General features: G+C 67.1%; 3 protein-coding genes across 3 annotated transcripts in view; 1 reads left to right on the top strand and 2 right to left on the bottom strand.

Moving 5' to 3' along the window:
- Positions 1–1,108: 1,108 nt before the first annotated feature.
- On the bottom strand, positions 1,109–6,677 carry LOC123351877 (glycogen synthase kinase-3 beta-like). Its single transcript, XM_044991560.1, has 11 exons — positions 6,470–6,677; positions 5,218–5,405; positions 5,051–5,134; positions 4,748–4,858; positions 4,533–4,663; positions 3,262–3,368; positions 3,074–3,171; positions 2,629–2,724; positions 2,267–2,453; positions 2,092–2,193; positions 1,109–1,859 (listed from the first exon to the last, which is right to left on the bottom strand). Exons 1-11 carry the CDS (start codon positions 6,675–6,677, stop codon positions 1,798–1,800), a joined length of 1,374 nt encoding a protein of 457 aa, XP_044847495.1. The 3' UTR covers positions 1,109–1,797.
- Positions 6,678–8,387: 1,710 nt separating this feature from the next.
- LOC123351605 (ETS domain-containing transcription factor ERF-like) lies at positions 8,388–16,616 on the bottom strand. The gene is made up of 4 exons (XM_044991069.1): positions 16,528–16,616; positions 10,594–10,828; positions 10,257–10,372; positions 8,388–9,835 (listed from the first exon to the last, which is right to left on the bottom strand). Exons 1-4 carry the CDS (start codon positions 16,547–16,549, stop codon positions 8,724–8,726), a joined length of 1,485 nt encoding a protein of 494 aa, XP_044847004.1. The 5' UTR covers positions 16,550–16,616; the 3' UTR covers positions 8,388–8,723.
- A 10,011-nt stretch (positions 16,617–26,627) lies between these two features.
- LOC123351591 (protein capicua homolog) overlaps positions 26,628–26,842 on the top strand; it is a 29,425-nt gene continuing 29,210 nt past the window's right edge. The window contains exon 1 of the mRNA XM_044991047.1: positions 26,628–26,680. The gene's annotated coding sequence lies outside the window, so the exon portion shown is untranslated. The remainder of the gene's footprint in view (positions 26,681–26,842) is intronic.

Here is a 26,842-nt window from a genome sequence, read left to right as displayed (position 1 = left end):
ATGGCACCCGAATGGCTTGGTGTGCACCAGGGAGATGGGGGGACTGGGACGGGGCACTAGCTCCCATCTGCCCCCAGGGCAAGGGCATGGCAGGGGGATGCTGCCCCAGCCCCCTTTGCTCTGGGCTGTTCTGAGCTCAGGAGAGGCCAAGCAACCTGTGACCTCAGCTCTGGCCTGGGCCCCACAGCAGGGGCCTCCCCCCACCCCTTGGCATCAGGAGAAGAGGGAGCAGCAGGCCCAGCCTTGGACCTGGCTGGAGGGTGCCCCCCACACCTTCAGCTGGGTGACCACTGCCATCATGGGGGAAACCGAGGCAGGCCAGAGGGGGGGAGAGAACCCAGGAGTCCTGACACCCACGGTTCTAGTGCAAGGCACCCCTCTCCCAGTGCCGGAGGCTGAGGCTCTCCCCGGTTACTTGTGGGGGAAGCGCCACCGTGGGGCTGGCGCAGCACAGGGGCACTCAGCGCTGCCCCCTGGCATGGCCCTCCAGCCTGAGAACTGGTGCTGGGGGGAGCTGCTCACATTTTCCTCGGCCCCCTGTGCAGGGGGGGCCCTCAGGCTGGTCTGGGAAAGGGGACCCATGAGCTGCCCCCACAGGCTGCAGCAGCCCCAGGCTGGGGCATTAACAGCTCAACCTTTGGAGTTGGGAACCCCCCCCCCCCCGACTCAGGAATTGTCACCCCCTCAGCAGCATCACAGTGTCAGCCACCCCCCCCCCCGGCCCCCACAGGCTCGCCCCGGCCCCCACAGGCTCGCCCCAGGCCGGCCGCCGCAGGGCTGCTCCTCTCGCACCACCGGGGGCTCAGCAGTTCACCCCCCCCCCCCCAGCTTAGGGGTAGATTGTAAAGGGGGGAGGGGCAGATGGCCACTCATTCTGTGCCCACCCCCTAAACCAGAGGCCAGGCTGAGTGGACCGGGGGGGGGGGGGGGGCGGGGGGAGGACGGTCCCCAGGGCCATGCCTGGGGCAGCTCAGGCTGTGGTGATGAGCTGCCAGGCCCCCATCTCAGCAGACCCCCCCCCCCCGGACAGAATCACAGCCCAGTGAAACAAGCTCCCCCAAGAGCCAGCCCAGGGCCCCCCCAGCAGCCCCACGCTCCCCTGCATCCTTTCATGCCAATAATTTATTGAACCGGGTGCCTGTACAGAGCCAGAACGTAAGAGAAACTAACACACATTGGGGGGGTCGGGGGGGCACTCAGATTAAGAAAAACTCCTCTATGTACACAGCGCTCGGTAAAAGAAACTGGTTTACGGGGAGGGGTATTTACAGGGGGGGCAGGCAGGAGGGGAAATAAAAACTCCCCCCCACAGAGCTGTGCCCGTCCCACCAAGGAGAGAGCCTTGATCATGGGGCTTTTGGGGGGAATGCCTGGGGACACCCCATGTCCAGCCACTCCTGACCCACTGCAGGATCCCCCCCTAGCCCCACAGCACAGGGGAAGGGGCACCCCTCTCCCCTGGGGGGGGCCAGGCCCTGCACCCCATGCAGGACAGCAGCATAGGAGAGGAGGGGGGCAGTGGGGTGGGATGTTAAAAACCAAAAGCAACTTAAAATCCAGGGGGCCTGAGCCCCCCGGCCCCCAGCCCCTTCCAGAGATGGGGCTGCGAAAGCAGCCTGACCAGCGCCCCCACACTGAGGCCTGGTGGGTTAGCAAGGGGCAGCGTCGCCTCTGCCTGGCTGCCCCCCAGCCAATGGGAAGCAGGTTCCGTGTGGTCCGTGGGCACCGCCCCCACCCAGTTCACAGTTCAGACAAGTCCATGGGGTGGGGAGGGGGCCTGCCCCCCAGCCCAGCCCCTCAGGACGCGTTGGCGATGGGTCCCGCGCCGTCCCCCGGCGTTGGCTGGCTCCGGTCAGCGCCTGCGGGGGAGAGGAACAATCAGCATGGCAGGGCCACCTGCCCGGCCCCACCCCCTGCTCCCAGCATGCCCATGGGCAGCGGGGAGCCCCCAGGCCCCCCCCAGACGGCTGCAGGAAAGGGGTGTTCCCACCCCCTCCTCTCAGGGTGCATCAGGAGAGACCTGCCCCATTCCCAGCCCAGGGAGAACCGCTTGTGGGTGCGTGCGGGGGGGCCCCACTCCCCAGCACTCACCGTGTGTGGCAGGGGGGCCGGGCGCGCACCCCAGCAAGGTGCTCTGCGCCCGTAGGTGGGGTGGGATGAGGGAGGTGTTGAGCGAGGGCTGGATGGCCAGTTCTGTGGAGGAGAGAGCAGAGGGGTCAGACGGCCCCAGGCACCCCGCCCCCCACCCCCCGGCGCCCCCACTCACCCACAGCGCTGAAGTTGAAGAGGGGGGGCAGGTCGCGCCCGCTGGGCAGGCGGGCGCTGGGTTCCCGCAGCTCGTCGAAGAAGGCGTTGGCGCAGGCCTCCAGCGGGGAGAGGCGGGTGGCAGGCGTGTACTCCAGCAGGCGGCTGCACAGCGAGACGGCCTCCAGCGGGGTCCGCGGCTTGAACACCTGGGGGGCCAGGGGGGTCACCACGGGCACAGCCCCGCCCCGGGGGTCAGCCCAGGACACAGCCCCAGCCCCGCCCCCGCCCCAGGGGTCAGCCCAGGATAGCCACACCCCCTTGTCCTGAGCCACGCCCTGAAGCTGTGAGCTTCCCCAAGGCAGTGCCCCCCCTCCCCCATACCTTTAGCCAGGGATGTGCTTTGATCTGGGGAAACTTGAACTCTGTGTAGTTGGGGTTCATCTCCCGGATCTGCTCCCGCGTCGGCGTCCCCAGCACCTGGGGGGGGGGGGGCACCCATTACGACCAGTTCCTGGCGGAGCCCCAGCTACTCCCAAGGCATTTCCTGACCCCACAGACTGGGCGCCTTCCTCCCCTCTGCAATGCCTGCAGCAAACCCTTGGAATGAAGGCCCCCTCGATGCGCTCCAGCCCCAGAGTGGGGTCTAGTGGTTAGAGCAGGGGGGCTGGGAGGCAGGACTCCTGGGTTCTCTCCCTGGCTCTGGGAGGGGAGTGGGGTCTAGTGGTCAGAGCAGGGGGGCTGGGAGGCAGGACTCCTGGGTTCTCTCCCTGGCTCTGGGAGGGGAGTAGGGTCTAGTGGTCAGAGCGGGGGGGGGAGGGGCTCCTACCTTGATGATTTCCACCAGCTGGTCCACTCCGCTGTCCCCGGGGAAGATGGGCTGACCGAGCAGCAGCTCAGCCAGGACGCAGCCCGCTGACCAGATATCTGGGGAGGGACAGGGGGCCGTCAGGACTCCTGGGTCCCCTCCCCTCGCTGTGCGTGGGGGCGGAGGTGACGGAGGGGGTGGGAGCTCACCTATGTTGGACGTGTAGTCGGTGGCCCCGAAGATGAGCTCAGGGGCGCGGTAATAGCGGGAGCAGATGTAGGAGACGTTGGGTTCGCCCTGCACCAGCTGCTTGGCACTGCAAGACCAACCGGCCATGGTGAGTGGGCCAGCCCTGCCCCCGCGCCGGTCCACGTCCCTTGCCCCTCGGCCAGACGGGTGCGCTGGGGCCGGGTCAGACCCGTGTGTGGGGCCAACCATCTCACCCTGGCCGACACCCCTCCCCGTACGCTGCTCAGGGAGAGACTGTCCCACGAGCCCACCCCTTCCCCCTCTGCACGGCTCTCGCACCAGGGGGCCCCGCTCTGCACGGCTCTCGCACCAGGGGGCCCCGCTCTGCACGGCTCTCGCACCAGGGGGCCCCGCTCTGCACGGCTCTCGCACCAGGGGGCCCTCCCCGCACGGCTCTCGCACCAGGGGGCCCTCCCCGCACGGCTCTCGCACCAGGGGGCCCCGCTCTGCACGGCTCTCGCACCAGGGCCCCCCCGCACGGCTCTCGCACCAGGGGCCCCCCCCGCACGGCTCTCGCACCAGGGGGCCCCGCTCTGCACGGCTCTCGCACCAGGGGGCCCCGCTCTGCACGGCTCTCGCACCAGGGCCCCCCCCGCACGGCTCTCGCACCAGGGGGCCCCGCGCTGCACGGCTCTCGCACCAGGGCCCCCCCGCACGGCTCTCGCACCAGGGGCCCCCGCTCTGCACGGCTCTCGCACCAGGGCCCCCCGCTCTGCACGGCTCTCGCACCCGGGCCCCCCCCGCACCGCTCTCGCACCAGGGGCCCTCCCCGCACGGCTCTCGCACCAGGGCGCCCCGCTCTGCACGGCTCTCGCACCAGGGCGCCCTCCCCGCACGGCTCTCGCACCAGGGGGCCCCGCTCTGCACGGCTCTCGCACCAGGGGCCCTCCCCGCACGGCTCTCGCACCAGGGGGGCCCGCTCTGCACGGCTCTCGCACCAGGGGGCCCTCCCCGCACGGCTCTCGCACATGGGCGCCCCACTCCGCACGGCTCTCGCACATGGGCGCCCCGCTCCGCACGGCTCTCGCACATGGGTGCCCCGCTCCGCACGGCTCTCGCACATGGGTGCCCCGCTCCGCACGGCTCTCGCACAAGGGCGCCCCGCTCCGCACGGCTCTCGCACAAGGGCGCCCCGCTCCGCACGGCTCTCGCACAAGGGCGCCCCCGCACGGCTCTCGCACCAGGGCCCCCCCCCCGCACGGCTCTCGCACCAGGGGGCCCCGGCTCCCACCTGCCGAAGTCGCACAGCTTGAGCACGGCGGTGTCGGGGTCCACCAGCAGGTTCTGGGGCTTGATGTCGCGGTGACAGACCCCCTGGGAATGGATGTAGGCCAGGCTGCGGAAGAGCTGGTACATGTACACCTGGCAGGAAGGGGGAGACGGTCACAGCCAGCCGGGGGGGTCCTGCCCCTGCCCCCCTCCTGGGCGTGGCTGGCCCCCGCTCACCTTGACGTAGATGACGGGGATGGGCTGCTTGGCCTTGGTGAAGTGGCGTGCCACGCGGTACACCGTCTCGGGCACGAAGTCCAGCACCAGGTTCAGGTACACCTCGTCCTTCTGCAACGGGGCTGGGTGAGAGGGGACCCGGGACCCCCTGCGCCCCCCACAAAGTCTCACGGACCCTCCCCGTTGGGGGTGAGGGGACCCAGGACACCCCCCCACAGCCCTGTCACACAGGGAGGATGCAAGGGGTCCCAGGATGCACCCCGCCCCCCACATGGACCCGTCCTGACCCCCGGTGCCCCTGACCTTCTCCCCGCTGGAGTAGAAGAAGTAGCGCAGCCGCACGATGTTGCAGTGATCCAGCTTGCGCATGATCTGCAGCTCCCGGTTCTGGGGGGACACAGACGGGGTGAGCGAGGGAGCCCCGTAAGGGTGGGGGCCCCGCCCCGGCTCCCGCTCCCCCCCACGCTCACCTTGAAGCGCTTGTCCTGCAGCACTTTCTTGATGGCCACCAGCTCCCCGGAGGTGGCCAGGCGGGCCTGATAGACCACGCCGAAGGAGCCGTTCCCGATGACCTTGATATCCGAGTAGGAGACCTCCTGGGGGCGCTCCGGGCCCTGGCCGGGCGTGGCCACCACCGTGCTCACCTTCCCGCTGTCCCCTGGGGATGGGGGGGGTTAGAGCCACGGCCAGGGACCCCCCAGCTGGCCCCTAGGGACAGGGGGGCTAGAACACACCAGGGACCCCCACAGCACCCCAACACTGCCCCTCCCGTCCTTCCTGCTGGGCCCTGGGGATGTGGGGTTAGAAACAGAGAGGAAGCCCAGAGAAATCCTGCCACGAGAACCCCCAATCCCCACCCCAGATAGCCCCCATTCAGCAGCCCCCCCAGCAGAGAGATGGGGTATCTAAGGCCCTGAACCCCAACACTCGATTCCCAAATCTAATGACAGAGCCACCTGCCAGCCCCACAACCCTGAATGGGACCCTAGAGCCTGACCCCAACCCCCAGTCAGCCTCACCCCCCCCCCCCCGAGCCCTCTCGCATGAACAGCCCAGCGGCTCCCAACACCCTTGGGGAAGTGATGCACTCGGGGACCCACAATGGTTCTTCCACCCCCCATGCACCCAGGAACCTCCCCCCCATGGAGTCCCCCACTCCCCTTTCTCCTGCCCCCACCCCCTTCTAGCACCTCCTCCCTCCCTACAACTCAGCCTGCCCCCCCCAAGAGCCTGTGAACCCCTTCCCCATCTACAGCCCTTCCTGCCCGCCCAGAGCTCCCCATGGGTCCTCCCCCCCATGGAGTACCCCACTCCTACGCTCCTGCCCCCCGCCACCCCCCCACAGACACCGATCCCCCCCGGACTCCCACTCTGCAGCCTCCTTCTCCTAGACCCCTTCCCTGCCCCATAACCCGTCCCCCAGGGCCCCCGCCTCGGCCCTGCTCCTCTGCACGGACCCCCCAGCTCCCCACCCCCAATTCCAACTGCCTCAAACACAGGCCCCGCCCCCAACTCCCCAGGCCTGCCCCACTCACACCCCAGACCCCCCTCAGCCCCATCTCACCCCCCCTCAGCCCCCGGCCCCCCCCTTACCCCACCCCCTCCCAGCCCCCCATCATACCCCCCTCAGCCCGCCCCCCCTCGGCCCCCCATCAAACCCCCCTCGGCCCCCGGCTCCCCCCCTCACCCCGCCCCCGCCCCCTTTTTACCCCCCCCACTCACGGCCGAGTTTCAGGCCCGGCGGGAAGGGCCCGGTCCCGCCGCCCCCCCCCGGCCCGGGCCCCGCCGCCCCCGCCTTGGCGCCCGGCGCGGCCCCCGGGGGGGGTCCGGGCGGGGCGGGGGCTCCGGGGCCGGGGGGGGCCCCGCCCGCGGCGGCGTCGGCGAAGGAGCTGGTCCGGGCCCGGGAGGGGCCGGCGCTGCCGCTGCTCATGGCGAGGCCGGACGGGGGGGGGGCGGGGGGCGAGTCAGAGTGCGCCTGCGCCGCGCCAGCCCCACCCCCTCCCTGCCGCGGGGGCCGCTGGGAAACGGAGTCCGGGCCCCGCCCCCTCCCTGCCGCGGGGGCCGCTGGGAAACGGAGTCCGCCGCGGGGGCCGCCGGGAAACGGAGTCCGGGCCACGCCCCCTCCCTGCCGCGGGGGCCGCTGGGAAACGGAGTCCGGGCCACGCCCCCTCCCTGCCGCGGGGGCCGCTGGGAAATGTAGTTTCCTCAACCACCACCCGAGGAACCCCGCCCCCTCCCCGGCCCGCGGGTAAAACCATCGGACAACGCCCCGCCCCCCGCCCCGCCAGGCGCGGAACCCAGGCGTCCGGGCTCCCAGATCCCCCCGGGACGGGGACGGGCCCGGCCGCCCCCCGGCGTGAGGGTGGGTCCTTGGGGGGCCCGGGTCCTCCCCCCGCATCTCTCCGTGACCCTGGGCGGGGGACGGGGCGGTCCAGCGCCGGGTGTGGACAGAGACCGGGCCAGGGCGGCAGCGCGGGGCCCAGCCCTGGGGGGGGGCCCCAAGAGCCCTTCCCCCCCCCCCGCCAGGACAGCAGCGCGGGGCCCAGCCCGGGGGGTCCAAGAGCCCCTCCCCCCCCCAGGCTGCGCCCCCCGGGCCACCCAGCCGGACTTCAGCCCAGGGCCAGAAACTCACATCCGCACTTCGCCCCCCAGCCTGCCCTGGGGGTGGAGCCCCCCCCCCGCCCCGCTGCGCTGTTACAAAAAGAAGCAAAAAGCGACCAAGTTTCCAACTCTTTTATTGGTTAATTTTATACATTCGTAACCTGAGCCCGCCCCCCCTTCCCCGCTGTACAGGAATTTGAATAAGGCTTCGTCAGTCACCCCCCAGCCCCTGCTAACTGTGCGCCACAGACTGGAGCCTGCCCCCCCCCTGCCTCCAGCTCCACAAGCCCCCCCCTCAGACCAGGCCTTCAAGCCCTGCCCCCCCCCCGGGAGAAGTGGGGGGACCCAGCTCCCATCATGCACCAGCTGCACCCACACCCATCAGCCAGGGCCCAGCCCGCTTCATGAGACCCCCCAGCTCCCCCCACCTTGCGGATTCCCCCCGCCCCCGTTGTCACTACAGGGAAGCAGGGGAATAGCTCCTGGGGTCCTTGCAGGCATTGGGAAGTGGGGGAAATGTTAGTTCAGGTCCTACCCCATGGGGGGGGGACATGGGGTGCCTCCCTCCCCCTCCCACCCCGACAGTACTTCAACAGGCACTTGAGATACGCCCGGCTCCCCTGGGGTGGCTCAGGCCAGCGGCTGCGCACACCCCACTCATTTTTGGTTATCTAAAGCCATCTCGAGCACCCCAAGCAATCTGCAGGCCCCCAAACGCCAGACTGCCCCCCCACTAAAAGAAGGGGCCATACAGCCTCATACAGACCAATCTAAGCTGGGGGGAAGGGCAGAAGCTAGGTCCGTAGGCCACAGGGGGCACAATATGGCATCCACTCTCTCCCAGGACACTGGGCTAGATGGACCTTTGGTCTGACCCCGTCTGGCCCTTCTTATGACCCTCCCAGCCCCCCAATAATATGGGGGTGCTGCAGGAGCGGTTCCATTTCTGAGCCAGCCAGACAGGGATGAAAGAGTTTATTGTGCTTTAAAGCCCGTTTCCCCCCACAGGAGGGACATTGAGATCCCTCAACATCCCCCCCTTAAGATGAACACCCCCTCCAACAAGGCAGCGACTGGATATAAACGAGAGGATTCGGGGGTGGGAAAAGGTTAAAAAAAATTCTACGTGATATAAATTCCCGGGGTCACCCCCTCTTTAAAAACCAGAGACCCTGAAAGGAAAGCTGCCCCCAGATTTAAAATCATCCCCCCAAAAATATATATATATGTATATTGAAGTAAAAATGGCTGAGCGCCCCCTACCCCATTTCAACGTACAGGGTCCCGGAGAGGCGGCGGCCCAGAGAAGGGTTAAAATCTCTGAGTTAAGGCAGAAGACAGCCCCCAGCCCCCCCCGGGGGCGCCGGCACCGGCTCTACGAGTCCTTGTTCTCCAGCGAGAGCTGGGCCGTGGCGTGGGGCAGGTCGGTGCTGACGCGCCGCCCTCCCCCGGCCAGGGCGCCCTCCCGCTCCCCCTTCACCTTCTTGTCATCCGCCTCGTCGGGGCCGCCCCCCCCGCCCGCCTCCAGCCGCTGGTCCTCACTCCAGCGCCGCTTGAAGCGCAGCTTGAGGGGGATGCACTGGCCGCTCTCCTCGCACGGCCGGGGGGCCGGGGGCTCCCCAGGCGGGGCGGGGGGAGCCTTGAACACCTCCTCGTCTTCCTCGCTGACGTCCGTCACCTCCACCGTCACCTCCTCCTCCTCCGACTCCCCCTCCGAGATGGGCTCCACCTTGATGCAGGGCAGCCGGGGCTCCGGGGCGGCCCCTTCGCCGGGGGGCGCCGGGGCCTTGTCCCGGTTCCGCCGGCCCAGCGGGGGAGGCTGCAGCTTGAACTTGAAGGGGGCGGGGGGCTCCTCGGGTGGGGGCGGCTTCTCGGGGCGCTGGGGCTGGGGCACGAGGATGTGGGGGTAGTGGAGGAACGCCCGGGGGCTGAGGTGGTAATTGTAGACGCTCTGGGTGTGGGCCTGCAGGTAGCGCTTCATGTCCTCGGGGTTGAAGGAGAAGTGGGAGCCGCCGGGGTACATGGGGCTCAGGGTGGGCGAGGGGGTGTAGTTCATGTGGGTGGGGGTGAGGGGCAGGGCGGGCGAGAGCTGGGGGGGCAGCAGGGCTCCAGGGCCGGCCATGGGGGACACCGGGAAGGGGCTGAGGGGCTCGGGCCCGCGGGGCCGGGGGTAGGCGCGGAAGAGGCTGTCGTGGGCCAGCCGGGGGTGGGTGGGCAGGGGGGGCCCGCGGAAGCCGCCCCCCTCGCCCGGCCCCCCGCCCCGGCGCCCCTCCTCGCTCAGCGGCTCCTCCAGCTCCGAGGTGGCTGAGGTGGCGTCGCTGCAGTCGCTGACCGAGCCGCGGGCGAGGCGCCGGGCCACGGCCGAGAAGACGCCCGGGGAGCGCAGCTCCTCCGCCCCGGGCGAGAGCACGTCCGGCGTGGAGGGCGGGAAGCGGAAGTGGGAGCCGCCCGAGGGCACCGGCGGGGCGCTCTGGGGCACGGGGCCGCCTGCCACAGAGGGAGAGGGGTGAGGGGGACCCCTGCCGCCTGCCCGGCCCCCAGCACCAGCCCACCTTCCCCCCCAGCCCCCATCCCACCCACAGTCCAGCCCCATCCCTTCCCACCTCCATAGTCCCCCCAAATTCAACCAACCCTCTCCCACCCTCCACACCCACCCTTTGCCCCCCTCAACTGCCTCCATCCCCCCATCCATCCTCACAGCACCCCCACCATGCCCTCATCTGGCCTACCCTCCCCCACTCCCCCCCCTATTTCCCACCAAGTCCCCAGGCCGCAAGAGGTGCCCTCTCCCCAACCCTTCCCAGAAGCCCCCCTCCCCACCACCGCCCCTCCCCCACCATGGGCCCCCCCCTCCCCGCCACCGCCCCTCCCCCGCCATGGGCCCCCCCTCCCCGCCACCGCCCCTCACCTGCCAGGCCCATGTCGATGAAGGGGTAGTTCACCAGCACCAACTTGTTGAAGTTGAACTTGTAGGTGAATCGTTTCCCTTTGGTTTTGTGCAGGATCCGCTTGTTGTAGTAGTACCTGGGGGGGGGGGGGGTGAGAGAGCCAGGACCATCAGCCCCCATAGACCCCCCCCAAATCCCTCCCCCAGCCATAGCTCCCATTCCAGGTTAGAGCTGGGGTGGGGGGTGAGGGCCTGGGAGCCGGGACTCCTGGGTTCTATCCCCAGCTCAGACACCAACCAATGGTGTGCTCGTTCCCTGCCTCAGTTTCCCCACCGCCCCCGAGGGGTCCCCGCTCACCTCAGCGCCCGGCTCAGCTTGTCGTAGTTCATCTGGGGCTTGCACTTGCGGACGCCCCACAGCCGCGCCACCTCGTCGGGGTCCTTGATGACGAACTCGCCGTAGTCGCCCTGCCAGGCGATCACGTCGTGATACTCCTCCTTGCGCAGCAGCTCCAGGATGAAGTGCCACAGCTGGATCTGCCGCGAGCCGGGGCTCGACTCGGGCTTGTAGGCCCAGTCGGGGAAGGCGAAGCCTGCGGGGGGGGGGGGAGGGGCGGGCTGTTAGCCAGCACGGGGTGGGGAACCGGCCCTTTAAGGTCTGCTTCACATGGGGGTCCAGAGATGCCCAAACTGGCCCCCTCAAAACAAGGTGACAGGAGCCAGGACTCCTGGGTTCTCTCCCGGCTCTGGGAGGGGGTAACGCCCCCCGTGCCAAGTGCCGGGGTGTAGGCACAAGGTGCGCGTCATCCCCGCCCCGGGAGACCCGCCAAGCTGCTTGCAGGCTGGGGCCACAGGCCGGCTGGAGCACCCCGCTCCCCCCGCCCCGCAGCTCCCCCATTTCGGGGCTCACGAGAGGCCCCTGCACCCCCGGGACTTGCCCCACACTCAGTTGTGGCTGCCTCACGCATGGGGCAGAATCCAACCCCCCCAGCCCTGTGAGACGGGGTCGGGGGTGTCTGTGCTACCGGCAAGCGGCTGTGGTCAGCCCCCCCCCCCCCCCCGGACGAGCTGCCCCGTCCAGCCCCCTCCTCCCACTGCCTGCCGTCCTCTTCCCCCCAACCCCCCCAGCCTACACCACCCACGGCCTCCCTCCCCCCACACCCTGGCAGGAGCAGCACCTCCAGGATGAGAGTTTAGCATAAGGCTCAGCCCCCCCACCCCCCGGGGGGTCTGGTCTCTGCACCTCACCCCCCCCCCCCCAACAGGTAACAGGGAGCACAGACAATAGGCCATTTCCCAGCATGCCATGGGCCAGCGCCTGATTGGCTGAGCCAGCAGCATCTCCCGCAAACCACTGGCCCCCCGAAAACATCAGGGGAGCCCCAGCCCCTCAACCTGCCCAGCTCCCCCAGTACACGGGGGCAGCGCCCCCCCCGCCCCGTTAACCCTGTCAGGGGCAGGCAGCCCAGCTGGGGGGCGGGAAGCTGACCCCCCCAGTGGCAGGAGGGTGTCCTTGTAAAGGGGCCCCCCCACCCCGGGCCCGGCGGGCGGTTTCCCGTTTCCCAAACCCCAGGCGCTCACAGCCCATCAATAATTCAGAGCCTCTGTAATGGAGGCCGGGCGCCGAGGGGGGGCAAGGGCAGAGCCGCAGACGGAGCCATTAGGGCGATGATCTCACCCCCCCTCCAGCCCAGCGCCCCCCCCCCGCAGCAGGGGTGGAGCACAGAAGACCCCCCCCTACACACAGCTCAGAGACGGAGGCAGCTCCCACCCCAATCCAAACCGGGGTGAGGGCACCAGGAACGGGAGGAATGCGGGGTAACACCCAGCCCTGCACCCCAAAGCACTGAGGGGGTCCCCCCAGTCTCCTGCCCCCCCCAAACACACACTAGGTGCCGCGGGGCCTCGGCAAATCCGTCCAGCCCACCCCCATCCACCTTCCAGTCTCCAAGCAACAGGCAACAGAGCGCGCCAAGGAGCCGAGCACTAAAAATAACCCGCCAGGAGGCCAAGGGATGCAGCAGGCTGGGGAGGGCCCCTGGCACCCACAGTCCCCCCCCCCCCCCGCACATGCCAGGAACCCAGGTGATCAGGACATCTCCCCTCCCCCACCTCCCTGGAGTCCCACCTGGGATGCAGCCGTACAATTGCCTTTTACTTCCCAGCGCCAGGCGAGGGTCCCTGTATAACCAGCCCCCTACGCCCCACCCCAGAGGTGGCTGCATCCCAGCGCCAGGCGAGGGTCCCTGTATAACCAGCCCCCTACGCCCCACCCCAGAGGTGGCTGCATCCCAGCGCCAGGCGAGGGTCCCTGTATAACCAGCCCCCTACGCCCCACCCCAGAGGTGGCTGCATCCCAGTGCCAGGAGAGGGTCCCTGGATAACCAGCCCCCTACGCCCTACCCCAGAGGTGGCTGCATCCCAGCGCCAGGCGAGGGTCCCTGTATAACCAGCCCCCTATGCCCCACCCCAGAGGTGGCTGCATCCCAGCACCAGGTGAGGGTCCCTGTATAACCAGCCCCCTACGCCAGAGGTGGCTGCATCCCAGTGCCAGGCGAGGGTCCCTGTATAACCAGCCCCCTACGCCCTACCCCAGAGGTGGCTGCATCCCAGTGCCAGGCGAGAGTCCCTGTATAACCAGCCCCCCCACACCAGAGGTGGCTGCATCCCAGTGCCAGGTGAGAGTCCCTGTATAACCAGCCTCCTACGCCCTACCCCAGAGGTGGCTGCATCCCAGTGCCAGGCTGGGGGGGGGGGGGAGCTTTATAACCAGCCTCTGCCCCTCACCCCATAGGGACCGTGTCTTAGTGCCAGTATTGCCCTCAGATCGGGGGCGAGGAGCCGCTGGAAGGAGACGTCCCTCCCCCTCCCCCCCCCAAAAGACCTCCTCTCCAGAAAAATCAAGTGGGCAAAGGGGGCAGAAAGGAGGAGGGACCATGGGGTATGAAACCCCCCACCCCCAAATCCCCACTGGCCCCAGCCAGAGAGCTGGAAGCTCCCCTCCCCCCATGGGCCCCTCCCCCCAGCCTCTGACTCAGCCCCACTTACACACAGGGGCCTGTTCTTGCTAATTAGCCCAGGGAAGGGGGGGCTCTGACATCAGCCGCCCGCGGGAGGAGATCCCGTGAATGGGGTCACTGTTCCCCGGCTGGCGCGGCCAGACACGCGGGGTGACCCCCCTCCGCAGCCCTCCCCAGGTGCAAGAGCTGGGGGGGCCCCCAACACAAGGATACGTGAGTGGGGCACTGGGTGGGACACCCCCACACCCCAGGCTTCCCCCACCCTACACCCACTGAGACATTGGGGGGATAGAAACGGGGAGCTGACGGAGGCATGCTCCCCCCTCCCCAGATGGTGGCACCCCCACTCCAATGGCGGCTGGTGTGGGGGAGGTGATCAAAGGTGGGGATTCCTAGATCCAGGCCTGGGGTGGCCCCCAGCCCAGCCCCACCTCTGTAAGAAAGAGCTGAGGCAGCAGACCCCCGGCCAGGAGCTGGTGCATCCCCCCCACCCAGGACACTCACAGAGCCCCCAGCTGTCCCCCAATCCCAGCAACCCCCCCACGGCCCCCTCCCATCTCTGCCCCCCCAATACACTCCTTGAGAGGTTCCCAGCTCAGTGCTTCCAGGGGTGTCAGGTCTACACCCCCCCACACACACACAAAGGCAGAGCAGCCAGTGACTAAGCGGGTGCCCACTCGCCCATCCCTGTGGGTGCCCACCCCCATCCCCCGCCGCCAGGGAGAAGGGGGCGGCGGGGACAGCACAAAACCACCGTCTGCTGGCAGGCGCAGCCCCCGGGTCTGGCACGAGCCGCCGGCAGCCTGGTGCCAATGGGTGGGAAGGCCAGACGCCGGGAGGGGGGGTGCTGCCACCCGCCCCCCCCCCAGGCCTTGCCAGCTGCAAACTCCTGGAAGCAGCCAGCCCCCCCCCCCGTTATGTAACCCAGCTGCCCCATAACATCCGCTCAACTGAGCTGGGGAGATGTTGGACCTGGGGCAATTCCAGAGAGTTGGGGGGCTGGAATTTGCCGGGGTTCAGCCCGGGCCGCCTCCCCCGCCCGGTCCCTGCCCACACACAATGCACAGACTGTTCCCTGCCCGCCTTCCAAGTCTCAGCTCCCGGCCAAGCCCCCCCACATTTTCCACTGCTCCCTAAGTGCGGGCCCGGCTGGGGCGCAGCCCGGCTGGGGAGGGGGCGGGGGAGAGACACGATTCGCCTCCTCCCCCACCTCGGGGTGGGGGGCAGGACCCCCACGGCCGGGACCCCGGACCTGGGGGAGTAGCTGGGATCTGGAGTTGGGGGGGGGGAAATGGCGTCACTGTCTCTTTAAGCGCCCCCCCCAAACCGCACCACCTCTGTGACTAATCCCTGGAGCCAGCAGCTACCAGAGCCGGGATCGAATTCCAGCCCCCCCCCCCCCCGAATATTACATCACTCCCATTCCAGCAGCCTCAAGCCGCAGCCTCCGCCCGGGGGGGTGCGGGGGGGCCCAACCACATCACAGCAGAGTGTCCGCGCGCTGGAGGGGCCGGCCCAGCCCCCCCCCCGCGAGCCTTCAAAACTGGGGGCCTCGAATTGGAGGGTCAGTACAAAAGAGGGGGGTCGGCCAGCAGAGACCGCGGGGGGGGGTAGTAAAATCCGCGAGCTCTGATTTCTGGGGGGGGGGGGGGGGCTCGGTCGGTCTGTCCGGAACTTTCCCAGATTCGAAGACAGGAAAAAGTTCTGCAGCCGCCGCCGCCGCCACCTCACTTATGGGGCGGGGGGGGGGGGGGAGAGAGACAAGTTTGAACAGAAGCGAGAAGCACTTCAAAAAAAACACCCAGATTCCTGGAGACAATGGGGCCGGGGTGGGTGGCGCCAGGGGGGGAGGGGGAGCCCAGCACAAACCCAGCCAGGGGGAGGGGAAGGGGGGCAGGTCTCTGCAGAGGGAGCCCCCCCCACCCCGCACCGGCGAGGCGACGGGGCATTTTCAAGCCATGAAGCCGCTCAATCCCCCCCCCCCGGCCAAAGTCCAGCCGCAGAGTGGACAGTGACCCCCCCGCCCCACGGAAAGCGGGTTGTAAAGTGGCTTCTCCCCCCCCGCCACAAATCCAGCTCAGCCATCGCACAATCGAGCCCCCCCCCCCCCCCCGAGTAAAGTCCGGAGTTAAAGGCTACACATCCCCCCCCCCCGGGCTGGATTTAAGGTGGTATAAGCCTGTTTGTAGTTGGGGAGGGGATCTAGGTCAACGATAGCCACGACTCCCCCCCTTTCGGTCTGCGGGGGGGGTGCGCCTGCCGATTACCCCCCCCCGCCCCCTCCAAGGGAGACAAGATTGGCGCTCGGTTTAAGGTGGCATCGCCCTCTTAAACGTTAAAAAATGTTGGGGGGGGGGAGAGGAAGAGAGAATCCAACCGGCTCGGTCTCCCTGGGGGGGGCACACACCCGGCCGCCCCCCCCCCACAAACATTAAAAGGGGGGGCAGAGATTCCCCCCCCTCCCGCCTGGCGCCACCTTAACGCCGCGTTGTTTGTCGGAAACAAAAAGTTCCTTTTCGAACGTTGAGTTTCCAGTTCGGAACTTTGCAACTTTTCTCTGCCCGGGACCCGCGGGCGGGGGGCAGAGACCCCCCCCCCCCCACGGACCGACAGCGCGGGGGGGGGTGTTGCTAACCCGGGGGTATCCGGAGGTGCAGCCCCCCCCCGGCAAAATAACGCCCCCCCACAAGCCCCCCACTCCACCCTCCCCCACAAGCCGAGAGGCGGAGTCACCCCGGAGCCCCCCAAGCTCCCCTCCCCCCAGGCGCAGGGCCCCCCACGCCGCGGCCCTGGCAGCAGCTGGGGCCGGGAAATGCAACAGGTCCCGCTGCGCCAAACTCCGCCGCCGCCGCCTGTCCCGGCCCCCCCCAAGCCGCGGGGAGGGGAGGGGGAGGGAGCCCCCCAGCCCGGACCCCCGAACTTTCCAACCCCCCCCCCGCTCCAGCCGCCTCCATCACAAGCGCCAAGAGCGAGCCCTGGGAGCCCCCCCGAGGCCTCCCCCCCCAGCTCCCCGCCCCCCACCGCCGCCGCTTGTGTCCCCCTCCCCGGTACGCCGGCCTCCCCCGCCCCCCCAGGCGCCCCCACACCACGCGCCCAGGGTGCCCCCTCCAGGCCCCGCTCCTAGCCCCCCCGAAACCTTGGGGGACACCCCACCTCCAAATCCCTCCAGCCCCTCCAGCGGGAACCCCGGCCCCCCACCAGCCCCCCAAACCCTGGGGCGCCCCCCAACTTCCCAGGCCCCACGTGGTCCCAGGCCCCCCCGCAGTCCCCACCTGCGTCCGCAGGGGTCTTCATGGCTCCTGCGCTGCAGCAGCCGCCGCCGGGTCGGTCTCGGTCGCTCCCCCCCCGGGCTCCCCCCCTCCGCCCCTTCCCGGCCTCATATGGAGCCGGGACGCCCACGCCCCCTGCAATCACGTCACCGCCGCGTCGCCATGGACACTGAGCCCGCCCCCTCTGCCGGCTCCGCCCACAGACGCCAGAGGGGAGGGGCGGCTTAAAAGGGCCGTGCAGGGAGTGGGGCAGGAACGGGGGCCCATAGGGGTATCGGGGTAGGTGGGGAGGGGGCACCTGGGCAGATCGGGGTGTTAGATGGAGACATGGGAAGGGGACGTATGAGGGTATTGGGGGCATTGGGTAGATGGGGAGGGGTATCGGGGGGCAGGACTCGGGTGGGGAGGGGCGAGTGACTGGGCGCTGGGGTGGGGCTGGAGGATCAGGAGGGGGGCTGGGGTGGAATGGGGGGCTCAGGCTGGGGGGATGTGGGAGAAAGGGGGTGTCTGGGATGGGGGAACTTGGAGGGATCGGGACTGTGGGGCCAGGATGGGGATTCTGGGGGGCACAGGGGGAGGGAGCTCAGCACAATGGTTGGGTTTGGGAGGACAGGGCTGGAGGATCGGGACAGGGCGGGGGAGGGGAGAGAAGGCAGTGGGGGGCTGACAGGCACAAGGTCAAGGTGTGGGGGGGCACAGGTTGGGCTGGGGGCAGGCTCTGGAGTGCAGAGCAAGAGGGGGAGCTGGGTTAGAGGGGAGAGGAGGCCAGGAGTTACCTGGGAGGGGGAGGGATGGGGGGACCCATGGGGGACATGACAGAGGACAGACCTGGGCCAGTGGGACTCAGCTAGGACATGTCAACAGAGCTGGTGGGGAGACCAGGTCTGGGCTGGCGGGGGCTGCGGGTCGGGAGTGAGGGGCACTGGCAGGGCTGGGGGGCGCAGGGCCGGGCTGGCAGGGGCTGCAGGTCGGGAGCGAGGGGCACCGGCGGAGCTGGTGGGGGGCAGGGCCGGGCTAGCAGGGGCTGCGGGTCGGGAGCGAGGGGCACCGGCGGAGCTGGTGGGGAGCAGGGCCAGGCTAGCAGGGGCTGCGGGTCGGGAGCGAGGGGCACCGGCGGAGCTGGTGGGGAGCAGGGCCAGGCTAACAGGGGCTGCGGGTCGGGAGCGAGGGGCACCGGCAGAGCTGGGGGGGAGCAGGGCCGGGCTAGCGGGGGCTGCGGGTCGGGAGTGAGGGGCACCGGCAGAGCTGCGGGGGAGCAGGGCCGGGCTAGCGGGGGCTGCGGGTCGGGAGTGAGGGGCACCGGCGGAGCTGGGGGGGGGCAGGGCCGGGCTAGCGGGGGCTGCGGGTCGGGAGTGAGGGGCACCGGCGGAGCTGGGGGGGAGCAGGGCCGGGCTAGCAGGGGCTGCGGGTCGGGAGTGAGGGGCACCGGCGGAGCTGGTGGGGGGCAGGGCCGGGCTAGCAGGGGCTGCGGGTCGGGAGTGAGGGGCACCGGCAGAGTTCAGGGTCGGGGGAGCCAGAGGAACGTGGGGCAGGGGTTTGCTGTGTCTCTGTGTCTGGGCATGTGGGGGATTCCCAGCCAGATGGGATACGTGGGTCAATCCATTGCTGGGGGGCAGGGGGGGCTGGTCATCCTCTGAGCCAGGACAGGGAGACTTCCCCAGGCCTGGGGCAGGGGGGCTTTGCAAAGGGGCCAGGGTGTGAGCCCTGCCGGGAACGGGCTGAGACCCGGCAAGCTCAATGGGGCGGGAGCAAGCTGTGGGGCGGGTGCGTGTGGAGGGTTCGCCTGCCTGCAGGTGTCTGGGAGCCTGTGTGCAAGGTGGGGGTGGGGTGCGTAGCGGTGGGGGGTGCAGTGCCAGGTGTGGGGGGGTGTTTGGGGGTGCAGGGGGGGAGCGAATGTGGCTGCAGGTAAAGGGCGTGAACGTGCGAGGCTGGGGGTGCAGAGCGGGGAGGGGGGTGCGAGCCTGGGGCATCTCTGCGGTGACCCAGCCCTTGCCGAGGGCCAGAGGGAGTTCGGTGCCTGGTGCAGGGGCTGGGCAGGGGGGTATGAGCGACCGCGTGTCGATGTTGTGGGAGACCCTTCCCTGGCTGTGGGGGAACATGTGTGTGTCTGCACCTGGCTGCGTGTGGGTGTGTCCTTGTGTTGTATGTTCATGTGTGTGCGTGTCCGTGTGTCACACAGTCATGGGAAAGTCAGGCTGGAAGCGACCTCAAGAAGTCAGCAAGTGCCGCCCCTGTGCCGAGCCAGGACCCAGAACCTTCGACCTGTCCCTCTGTGTGGCGTGTGTCCGTGTTCCCGTGTCCATCCATGTCATGTGTCCATATGTGTGTCCCCGTGACTGTCCTTGTGTGTCAGTGTCCAAGTCTCTGCGTGTCGTGTTTCTGAATGTGCGTCCAAATGTGTGTCATGTCCATGTCTGTGTGTGTATTGTGTGTCCATGTGTCCGCCCGTGTCTGTCGTGTCCATGTGTGCGTCCCTGTGTCCATCCATGCGTGTCACGTGCCCATGCATCCGTTCTTGTGTGTGTTCGTGTCTGTGTCGTGTTTCCCTGTGTATGTGTCTGTGTTGTGTGTCCGTGTGTGGGTGTGGATCTCTCCGGGCCCCTCCCCCGGCTCTGGCCCACGTGGGGCCCCGGGGGGGTAATTATAAAGGTGTTTGTTTTCGGTTGCCTCATTTAGACACAAGTGGCTTTTGTTTGGTGTGTGCACGTGTGTGTGTCTGATGCAACCACGCGCCGCTCAGAGAGCAGGAAACATTCTCCCCTCGCACGGGAGGGGGGCTGACCCCGCACCTGGGGGTCAGAGGCCAGGGGATCTCCCCCCCACACACACAGTAAGGCCCAAATTACTCGGGTGGAGATTCTGGTTCCTAAATCAGGTGCTCAGTCGGGGGGCAGGGGATGTGGGGGGACACTTGCTCTGAGACAGCGACAAGATCACTATTAATTGGGTTGTTACCAAGGCCTGAGGCAGCTCCCATGAGGAATTTCTACACACGTGTGTGATCTAGAGGAGAGTGTGTGAAAGGAGAGGGGGATGTGAGCAGGTGTGTGAGAGAAGGAGAATCTGTGTGAGTGAGTGTGCAAGGGAGTGAGTATGTATCCAAAGGGGATTAATGTGTGTGCAAAGGGGAGGAGTGTGTGTGCAAGGGGACGTGTGAGTGGCCATGCAGAGGAGATGCATGTGCATCTGAGGGGGTGAGTGTATATGGAAGAGGCCTTGTGAGTGGGCGTGCAAAGGATGATGAGTGTGCATGAGAAAGGAGGAGGGTGAGTGAGCGTGCAAAGGATGATGAGTGTGCATGAGAAAGGAGGAGGGTGAGTGGGCGTGCAAAGGATGATGAGTGTGCATGAGAAAGGAGGAGGGGTGAGTGGGCGTGCAAAGGATGATGAGTGTGCATGAGAAAGGAGGAGGGGTGAGTGAGCGTGCAAAGGATGATGAGTGTGCATGAGAAAGGAGGAGGGGTGAGTGAGCGTGCAAAGGATGATGAGTGTGCATGAGAAAGGAGGAGGGGTGAGTGAGCGTGCAAAGGATGATGAGTGTGCATGAGAAAGGAGGAGGGTGAGTGAGCGTGCAAAGGATGATGAGTGTGCATGAGAAAGGAGGAGGGGTGAGTGAGCGTGCAAAGGATGATGAGTGTGCATGAGAAAGGAGGAGGGTGAGTGAGCGTGCAAAGGATGATGAGTGTGCATGAGAAAGGAGGAGGGTGAGTGGGTGTGCTAAGGGAGAGAGGCTGTGGGGCCCGTGATGGAATCTGTGTGTGCAATGGGGTGTGATGGCCTGGGTGTGCCCCTTCCTTTGCACACTTGGGTGTTCCCCACCCCGCCCCCTTACCTTGCCCTCTCCAGGTGGGTCCATCCCCTCTGTGCTCCAGGGAGGGGCACTGGCAGGACATGCCGCAGGCGGGGGGGGCGCTGGGGGACAGAAGTGGGGGGTGGTTACAATGCACCAGAGACCCCTAAATAAATAGCAGCCGTGACAACTCCCCTTGCTGGGCCACCCAGCCCCCTAGAGCCAGGGCTCCTGCCCCATCCCCCCACAGCGCCCCCTGCTGCGGGAGCCTGGGGCTGGAGTAGCCAGGAGCCCCCTGGGGTCCCACTGTGCTGCCCTATGTCCCTGGCTCTGGGGGAAGCGCCCCCTACTGGGTGGAGGCCTCGGCCCGGAGCTGCCTGTGTGCCGTGCGGGGAGAGGGGCTGGAGCCGCCGGTTCTGGGCCCCGGGTGGAAATAGTTCCCTTATAAATAATGCAGCGTTATTCTCGCTATAATTATCGGCTGGGAAGCCTGTGGCCGGGCGGATGCATTAGGCACAGTGCCCCTGCCCCTCCCCCGTGCCCCGACCCCCCCCCCCCAGCCACTCTCCACCTGCCTGGGGAGCGAATTGGCAAACCAGAGACCAGGATCCTAGCAAACCCCCCCCAACTGCACTGGAAGGAATGGAGCTTGTCAGGGCACTGCTGAGAGGAAGCTCACGGCGCCGGGTCCCTGGCTGGGCACTGCTGAGAGGAAGCTCACGGCGCCGGGTCCCTGGCTGGGCACTGCCCCAGGGAAGTTTGCAGCGCTGGGTCCCCGGCTGGGCAATGCCCCGGGGAAGTTCGCAGCACTGGGTCCCTGGCTGGGCACTGCCCCAGGGAAGTTCACAGCGCTGGGTCCCAGCTGGGCACTGCCCCGGGGAAGTTCACAGCGCTGGGTCCCCGGCTGGGCACTGCCCCAGGGAAGTTCACAGCGCTGGTTCCCGGGCTGGGCACTGCCCCAGGGAAGTTCGCAGCGCTGGGTCCCCGGCTGGGCACTGCCCCAGGGAAGTTCGCAGCGCTGGGTCCCCGGCTGGGCACTGCCCCAGGGAAGTTCACAGCGCTGGTTCCTTGGCTGGGCACTGCCCCAGGGAAGTTCGCAGCACTGGGTCCCCAGCTGGGCACTGCCCCAGGGAAGTTCGCAGCGCTGGGTCCCCGGCTGGGCACTGCCATAGGGAAGTTCGCAGCGCTGGGTCCCGGCTGGGCACTGCCCCAGGGAAGTTCGCGGCGCTGGGTCCCCGGCTGGTCACTGCCCCAGGAAAGCTCGCGGCGCTGGGTCCCCGGCTGGGCACTGCCCCAGGGAAGTTCGCGGCGCTGGGTCCCCGGCTGGGCACTGCGCCAGGGAAGCTCGCAGCGCTGGGTCCCCGGCTGGGCACTGCCCCAGAGAAGCTCGCGGCACTGGGTCCCCGGCTGGGCACTGCCCCAGGGAAGTTCGCGGCACTGCGTCCCCGGCTGGGCACTGCCCCAGGGAAGCTCGCGGCGCTGGGTCCCCAGCTGGGCACTGCCCCAGGGAAGTTCGCGGCACTGCGTCCCCGGCTGGGCACTGCCCCAGGGAAGCTCGCGGCGCTGGGTCCCCGGCTGGGCACTGCCCCAGGGAAGTTCGCGGCGCTGGTTCCCGGGCTGGGCACTGCCCCAGGGAAGCTCGCAGCGCTGGGTCCCAGTTGGGCACTGCCCCAGGGAAGTTCGCGGCGCTGGGTCCCCGGCTGGGCACTGCCCCAGGAAAGCTCGTGGCGCCGGGTCCCTTTTTAATTCTATGATTAGACGACATGTGATTTAATAAGAATCATCATTGCTAATTATTGCTGCCCCTCCCCCGCCGGCAGCCTGGGGCGTTTTGCAGCCCAAGGAAAGTCAGTGTCTGGTCCCCGTTTTCTAGGTGGGGGACTGGGGCGTGGGACAGCATCTCAGGCACTAGTGTCAAAGAACCCAGGAGTCCTGGCTCCCACCCCCCTCCCCCACAGCAGAGCCGGGGAGAGAACCCAGGAGTCCTGGCTCCCCCACAGCAGAGCAGGGGAGAGAACCCAGGAGTCCTGGCTCCCATCCCCCTCCCCCACAGCAGAGCAGGGGAGAGAACCCAGGAGTCCTGGCTCCCCCACAGCAGAGCAGGGGAGAGAACCCAGGAGTCCTGGCTCCCATCCCCCTCCCCCACAGCAGAGCAGGGGAGAGAACCCAGGAGTCCTGGCTCCCCCACAGCAGAGCAGGGGAGAGAACCCAGGAGTCCTGGCTCCCATCCCCCTCCCCCACAGCAGAGCAGGGGAGAGAACCCAGGAGTCCTGGCTCTCAATGCCCCCAAATACCCAAGAGTAGGAAAAGCTCCAGGTCACTTACGAGGAAGAGGATGGATGTGGCAGGCGTGAGCAGGCCGCTGGGGGGTGTTATCGCTTTGCAGTGCCCCCAGCCCTGGGGAGGTGCTGTGCGTGGGGGGGGTATTTGGCTCCTAGGGGGAGGGAATGACGGCGTGGGAAGGGGGGGGCGGGGCGGGGCGGGGGGCACAGGCCGTGGGGAGGATGCGGCTGGGGCTGCAGGGTGGGCGCCGGCGGCAGAAATAGCCCCGGGAGGCAAAAGGAAAAGTTTGTTCCTGCCGCTGAATTAGCAGGGGCTAAAAACAGCTGCTGTGAAATCTGGGCCCGTCCCCAGCCCTGGACGGCAGCCAGCTGGCAGAGCCCCGGCCCAGCCCTGCCCTGCCCTGCCCTGGCTGCCACGCTGTGGGCAAGGCAGGGTCCTCGCACGGGCTCGCACCAGCCTTCTCACGCACAGGGGAGAGGCACCTGCCTGCAGGGCCTCGCATGGGCACAAGGCTTGCCTGGCACCTGGGTGTGCACCGGCGTGCTCTCTCGCACACGCATGCACCGGTGCGCTCTTGCACACTCGCTCCCACAAGCCGGTGCCACATGTGGTCATGTTGCACAGTTACTGACACAATCAGGCACAGTCATTCTTTCACACACTCGTTTGAACAAGCAGACATGCACACAGGCATCCTCGTGTACATTGGCACATACACACTCATACACTTACAACCAGGCTCCCATAAGCAGAAACGTGGTCACTAGCTGGGGCACTGTTGGGGGGAAGCTCGCAGCATCGGGGTCCCCAGCTGGGGCACTGCTGCAGGGAAGTTCACAGTGCCAGGGTCCCTGGCTGGGGGCAGTGCTGAGGGGAAGCTCGCAGCACTGGGTGCCCTTTTTGGTCTGCAGAGAGAGGAGAGGTCTGGGTCAGTGATGGAAGGGCGGCTGGGGGGACTGGAGCCAGTGGAGGGGCAGGAGAGGGGAGGTGAGGGAAGGAAACCCAGAGAGGTTGGGGTTAGGGTCCCCCATGGCACTCCTGGAAGTGGCCGCCATGTCCAGCTCCTAGGCGCAGGGGTGGTCAGGGAAGCTGCCCCCGCCCCCAGCACCAGCTCTGCAATCCCATTGGCCAGGAACCGCGGCCAATGGGAGCTGTGGAGGTGGCACCTGCGGGCATGGTCAGCACACACCACGCAGAGCCGCCCGGCCGCCCCTGCGCCTAGGAGCCGGACATGGCAGCCACTTCTGGGAGCAGCGCGGACCCAGGGCAGGCAGGGAGCCTGGCTTAGCCCGGCTGCGCCATCAGCTGGGAACTGCCTGAGGTAAGTGCTGCCCACCCGGAGCCTGCACCAGAGTCTGCACTCCCCACTTGCACCCTGAACTCCTGCCCCAGATTGGAACCCCCTCCCGCACCCTAACTCCCTCCCAGAGCCTGCACCCCTCACCCCTTCCCACACCCCATCCTCCTGCCCCAGCCCCTTGCTCACCCCTCAGCCTGGAGCCTCCTCCTGCACCCTGAACCCCTAATTTCTGGCTCCACCCCAGAGCCACACCCCAACCCCTGCCCCACCCCAGTGAAAGTGAGTGAGGGTGGAGGAGAGTGATCCATGAAGGGAGGGGGATGGAGTGAGTGGGGGCGGGGCTTCAGAGAAGAGGTGGGGTAGGGGTGGGGCCTCAGAGAAGGGGCGGGGCATGGGTGGAGCAAGGGTGTTCGGTTTTGCCTCATTAGAAAGTTGGCAACCCTCGTTGGGGTGGGGTGTGGGACCCCTCCCCTGGGAATGCACTAGCCCCAGTGACATCTCACCCTCCCTCACCTGCGCTGAGAAGAGAGAAGAGAGGACAGGCTCTTAAAGGGCCAGCACAGTCGTGGCGCCCAGACCCCCATGGTAGCCACCCCAGGGGGCAGAATGTGCGTTGCATGGCTTCCACTAACGGGGCCTGGGCGTGTGTGCAGAGCCAGGGTGTGAGGGGAGTAAGCTGCATTGCACACACGCGGCAGTGAGTTACCGTGGCTGTGGAATTGCCTTCACTCTGGGGTGGAGAGTGGCCTCACGCTCCTTGGTATCTGTGTGTGTGTGGGGCAAGATGCCGTCAGCGCCGGCAAAATGTCTTGCAGCCCCCAATCAGATTACTCTGATGGTATGGAGCATCGCATTGCATGCAGCGTGTGTGGATTCAATTCCCTGCGGTGTGTGGGGCTGCACTGCATGCACCACTGCCTCTGTGAGGGGGCGGTGCATTGCATGCACTGCTGGGCTTTGCATTACATTCAGTGTGTGTGTGAGTGGGTGTGCACAGGATACAGAACAGTTTCTCTGTGGGTGGATGGGGAGTTTCATTGCACTGGAGCAGGAGGGAGTTGTACTCCATGCGCTGGTTTCTCTGCATACGTGGAGTTGCATTTTGTGCACTGGTGTCTGTGTGTAGGAGACTTGCATTACATGTGCTGGTGGTCAAAGTTTTGTTGCATGTATAGACGCTGGTGGGGGCAGTTGCATTCCCAGCACTGGGCCCGGGCAGGCAGGGCCGGCTTTAACAAGCGCGGGGCCCCATTCGTACTCACCCGGTGGCACTCCGGGTCTTCGGCGGCACTTCGGCAGTGGGTCCCTCACTTGCGGTTTCTGTGCCACTCAAGGACTCACTGCTGAAGACCTCTGGAGCGCCGCCGGGTGAGTAACAATTAAAAAGGCGCCGGCACGGGGCCCGATTCGCGGGAAAGAGGCGAATCGGCCTAAAGCTGGCCCTGCAGGCAGGGGATATGTTGCAGGCATCTGTATCTGTGTAGTAGGGGGATGCATTCCATGCATCAGTGTTTCTGTATAGAGGGGGTTGCAGTGTATGAACAAGCGGATGGACATTGTGCTGCGTACACTGCCACTAGTACCTGTGCGTGCAGGTTACATGCCATGGACTGATGAAAGGAGTTGTAGTCCATGAACCATTTCTGTGGAGCGGGGGAAGGTGGAGCAGCACTGCATGTGCGGATGTCTGTCCATGATGATAGGGGAATTACATTGCATTGCATGCACCCGTCTGTGTGGGCGAGTCTCTGCAGTCCAGGCCGAGGGGAGGGGAGGGGGATTGCATTACCTACACCAGTTTCTGTGCACAGGAAGTTGAATTACATGCACCCGTGTCTGTGAGGGGGTAGGTTGTATTGCATCCCCAGGTATCTGTGTAAGGAAGGGGTTGCATTGCATGCAACAGTGTCTGCACAGTGTGATGGTGTTGCATTCCATGCAACGGTGTGTATGGGGGTTGCATTGAGTGTGCCCGTGCATGCAAGGGAGGGGGTATTGCATAGCATGCAGCAGTCTCTGTGTGGGAGAGTTTGCATTGCGTGCAGCAAATGTGTGCAGGAGATGCATTAAATGCAACCCCATACACACCATTGCATGCAATACATGGACCGATGTGTGGGTCGCATAGCATGCACTGGGGCACACACAGGGTTGCATTTAAAAAGCACCCATGCACACACTAGTGCATGCCGTGCAAACCCTTGCAGGCATGTTGGAGCATGCAATGCATGGACCCACGTGTGTGGGCTTGCAGTGTATGCATTGCTGCGCGCAGGGTGGTTGCACTGTATATGAAGGGGTGTGTGAAAGGCGCTGCATTGCATGCACTGGTGTGTGGGTGGGCTGCGTTGCATGCATCGGTGCGCGCGGGGCATGTATGTTGCATTGACTGCTCCGGTGTGCGGGGCGGTTGCATTGCATGCACTGCGGGCGCGCGGCGGGGGGATACCAGGCTCCAGCGTGTCACACACACTCCACCCCGCCTTCCTCCCCGGCCTGCCGGAGGCGGCTCCTGATTGGACGAGGGCTCTGCCGCCCCTAGCCAATGGGAGCAGAGTGCGATGACTTCATCTCTCGGTCGCCCCGGGCGCGGATTGGCTGTGGCCAGCCCCGCCTCCAGCCCCCACGTGGGGCGTGTGTGTGTGTGCTGGGGGCGGGGGGGGGGTTTCCCGGTCCGGGCGCTGATTGGCCGCGGTGCGGCCCGCGGCGGCTCCGCTGTTGCTGAGAGGAAGCGCGAGGAGCCCGGACGAGGCGCGACGGGGCCGGGCCGGGAGAGACTGCCGGGTGAGCTCATGAATATGTCAATGAGATGCAAATGACATGCAAATAACCCGTCCCCAGGAGGGCGTCCGGAGGGGGCTCCTGCCCTTTCCCCTTGGAGTTTCGCTCCTAGGCCCTGCGGGGGGGTGTGGCGGAGCCGCCGCGGGGGGTGATGGGAGTTGCAGT

This window comes from Mauremys mutica, chromosome 17, assembly GCF_020497125.1.
Source record: "Mauremys mutica isolate MM-2020 ecotype Southern chromosome 17, ASM2049712v1, whole genome shotgun sequence".
NCBI classification, from domain to species: Eukaryota; Metazoa; Chordata; order Testudines; family Geoemydidae; genus Mauremys; species Mauremys mutica.
Note: the sequence above shows the minus strand (reverse complement) of the source record. Positions and strands in the feature narration are given on the sequence as shown.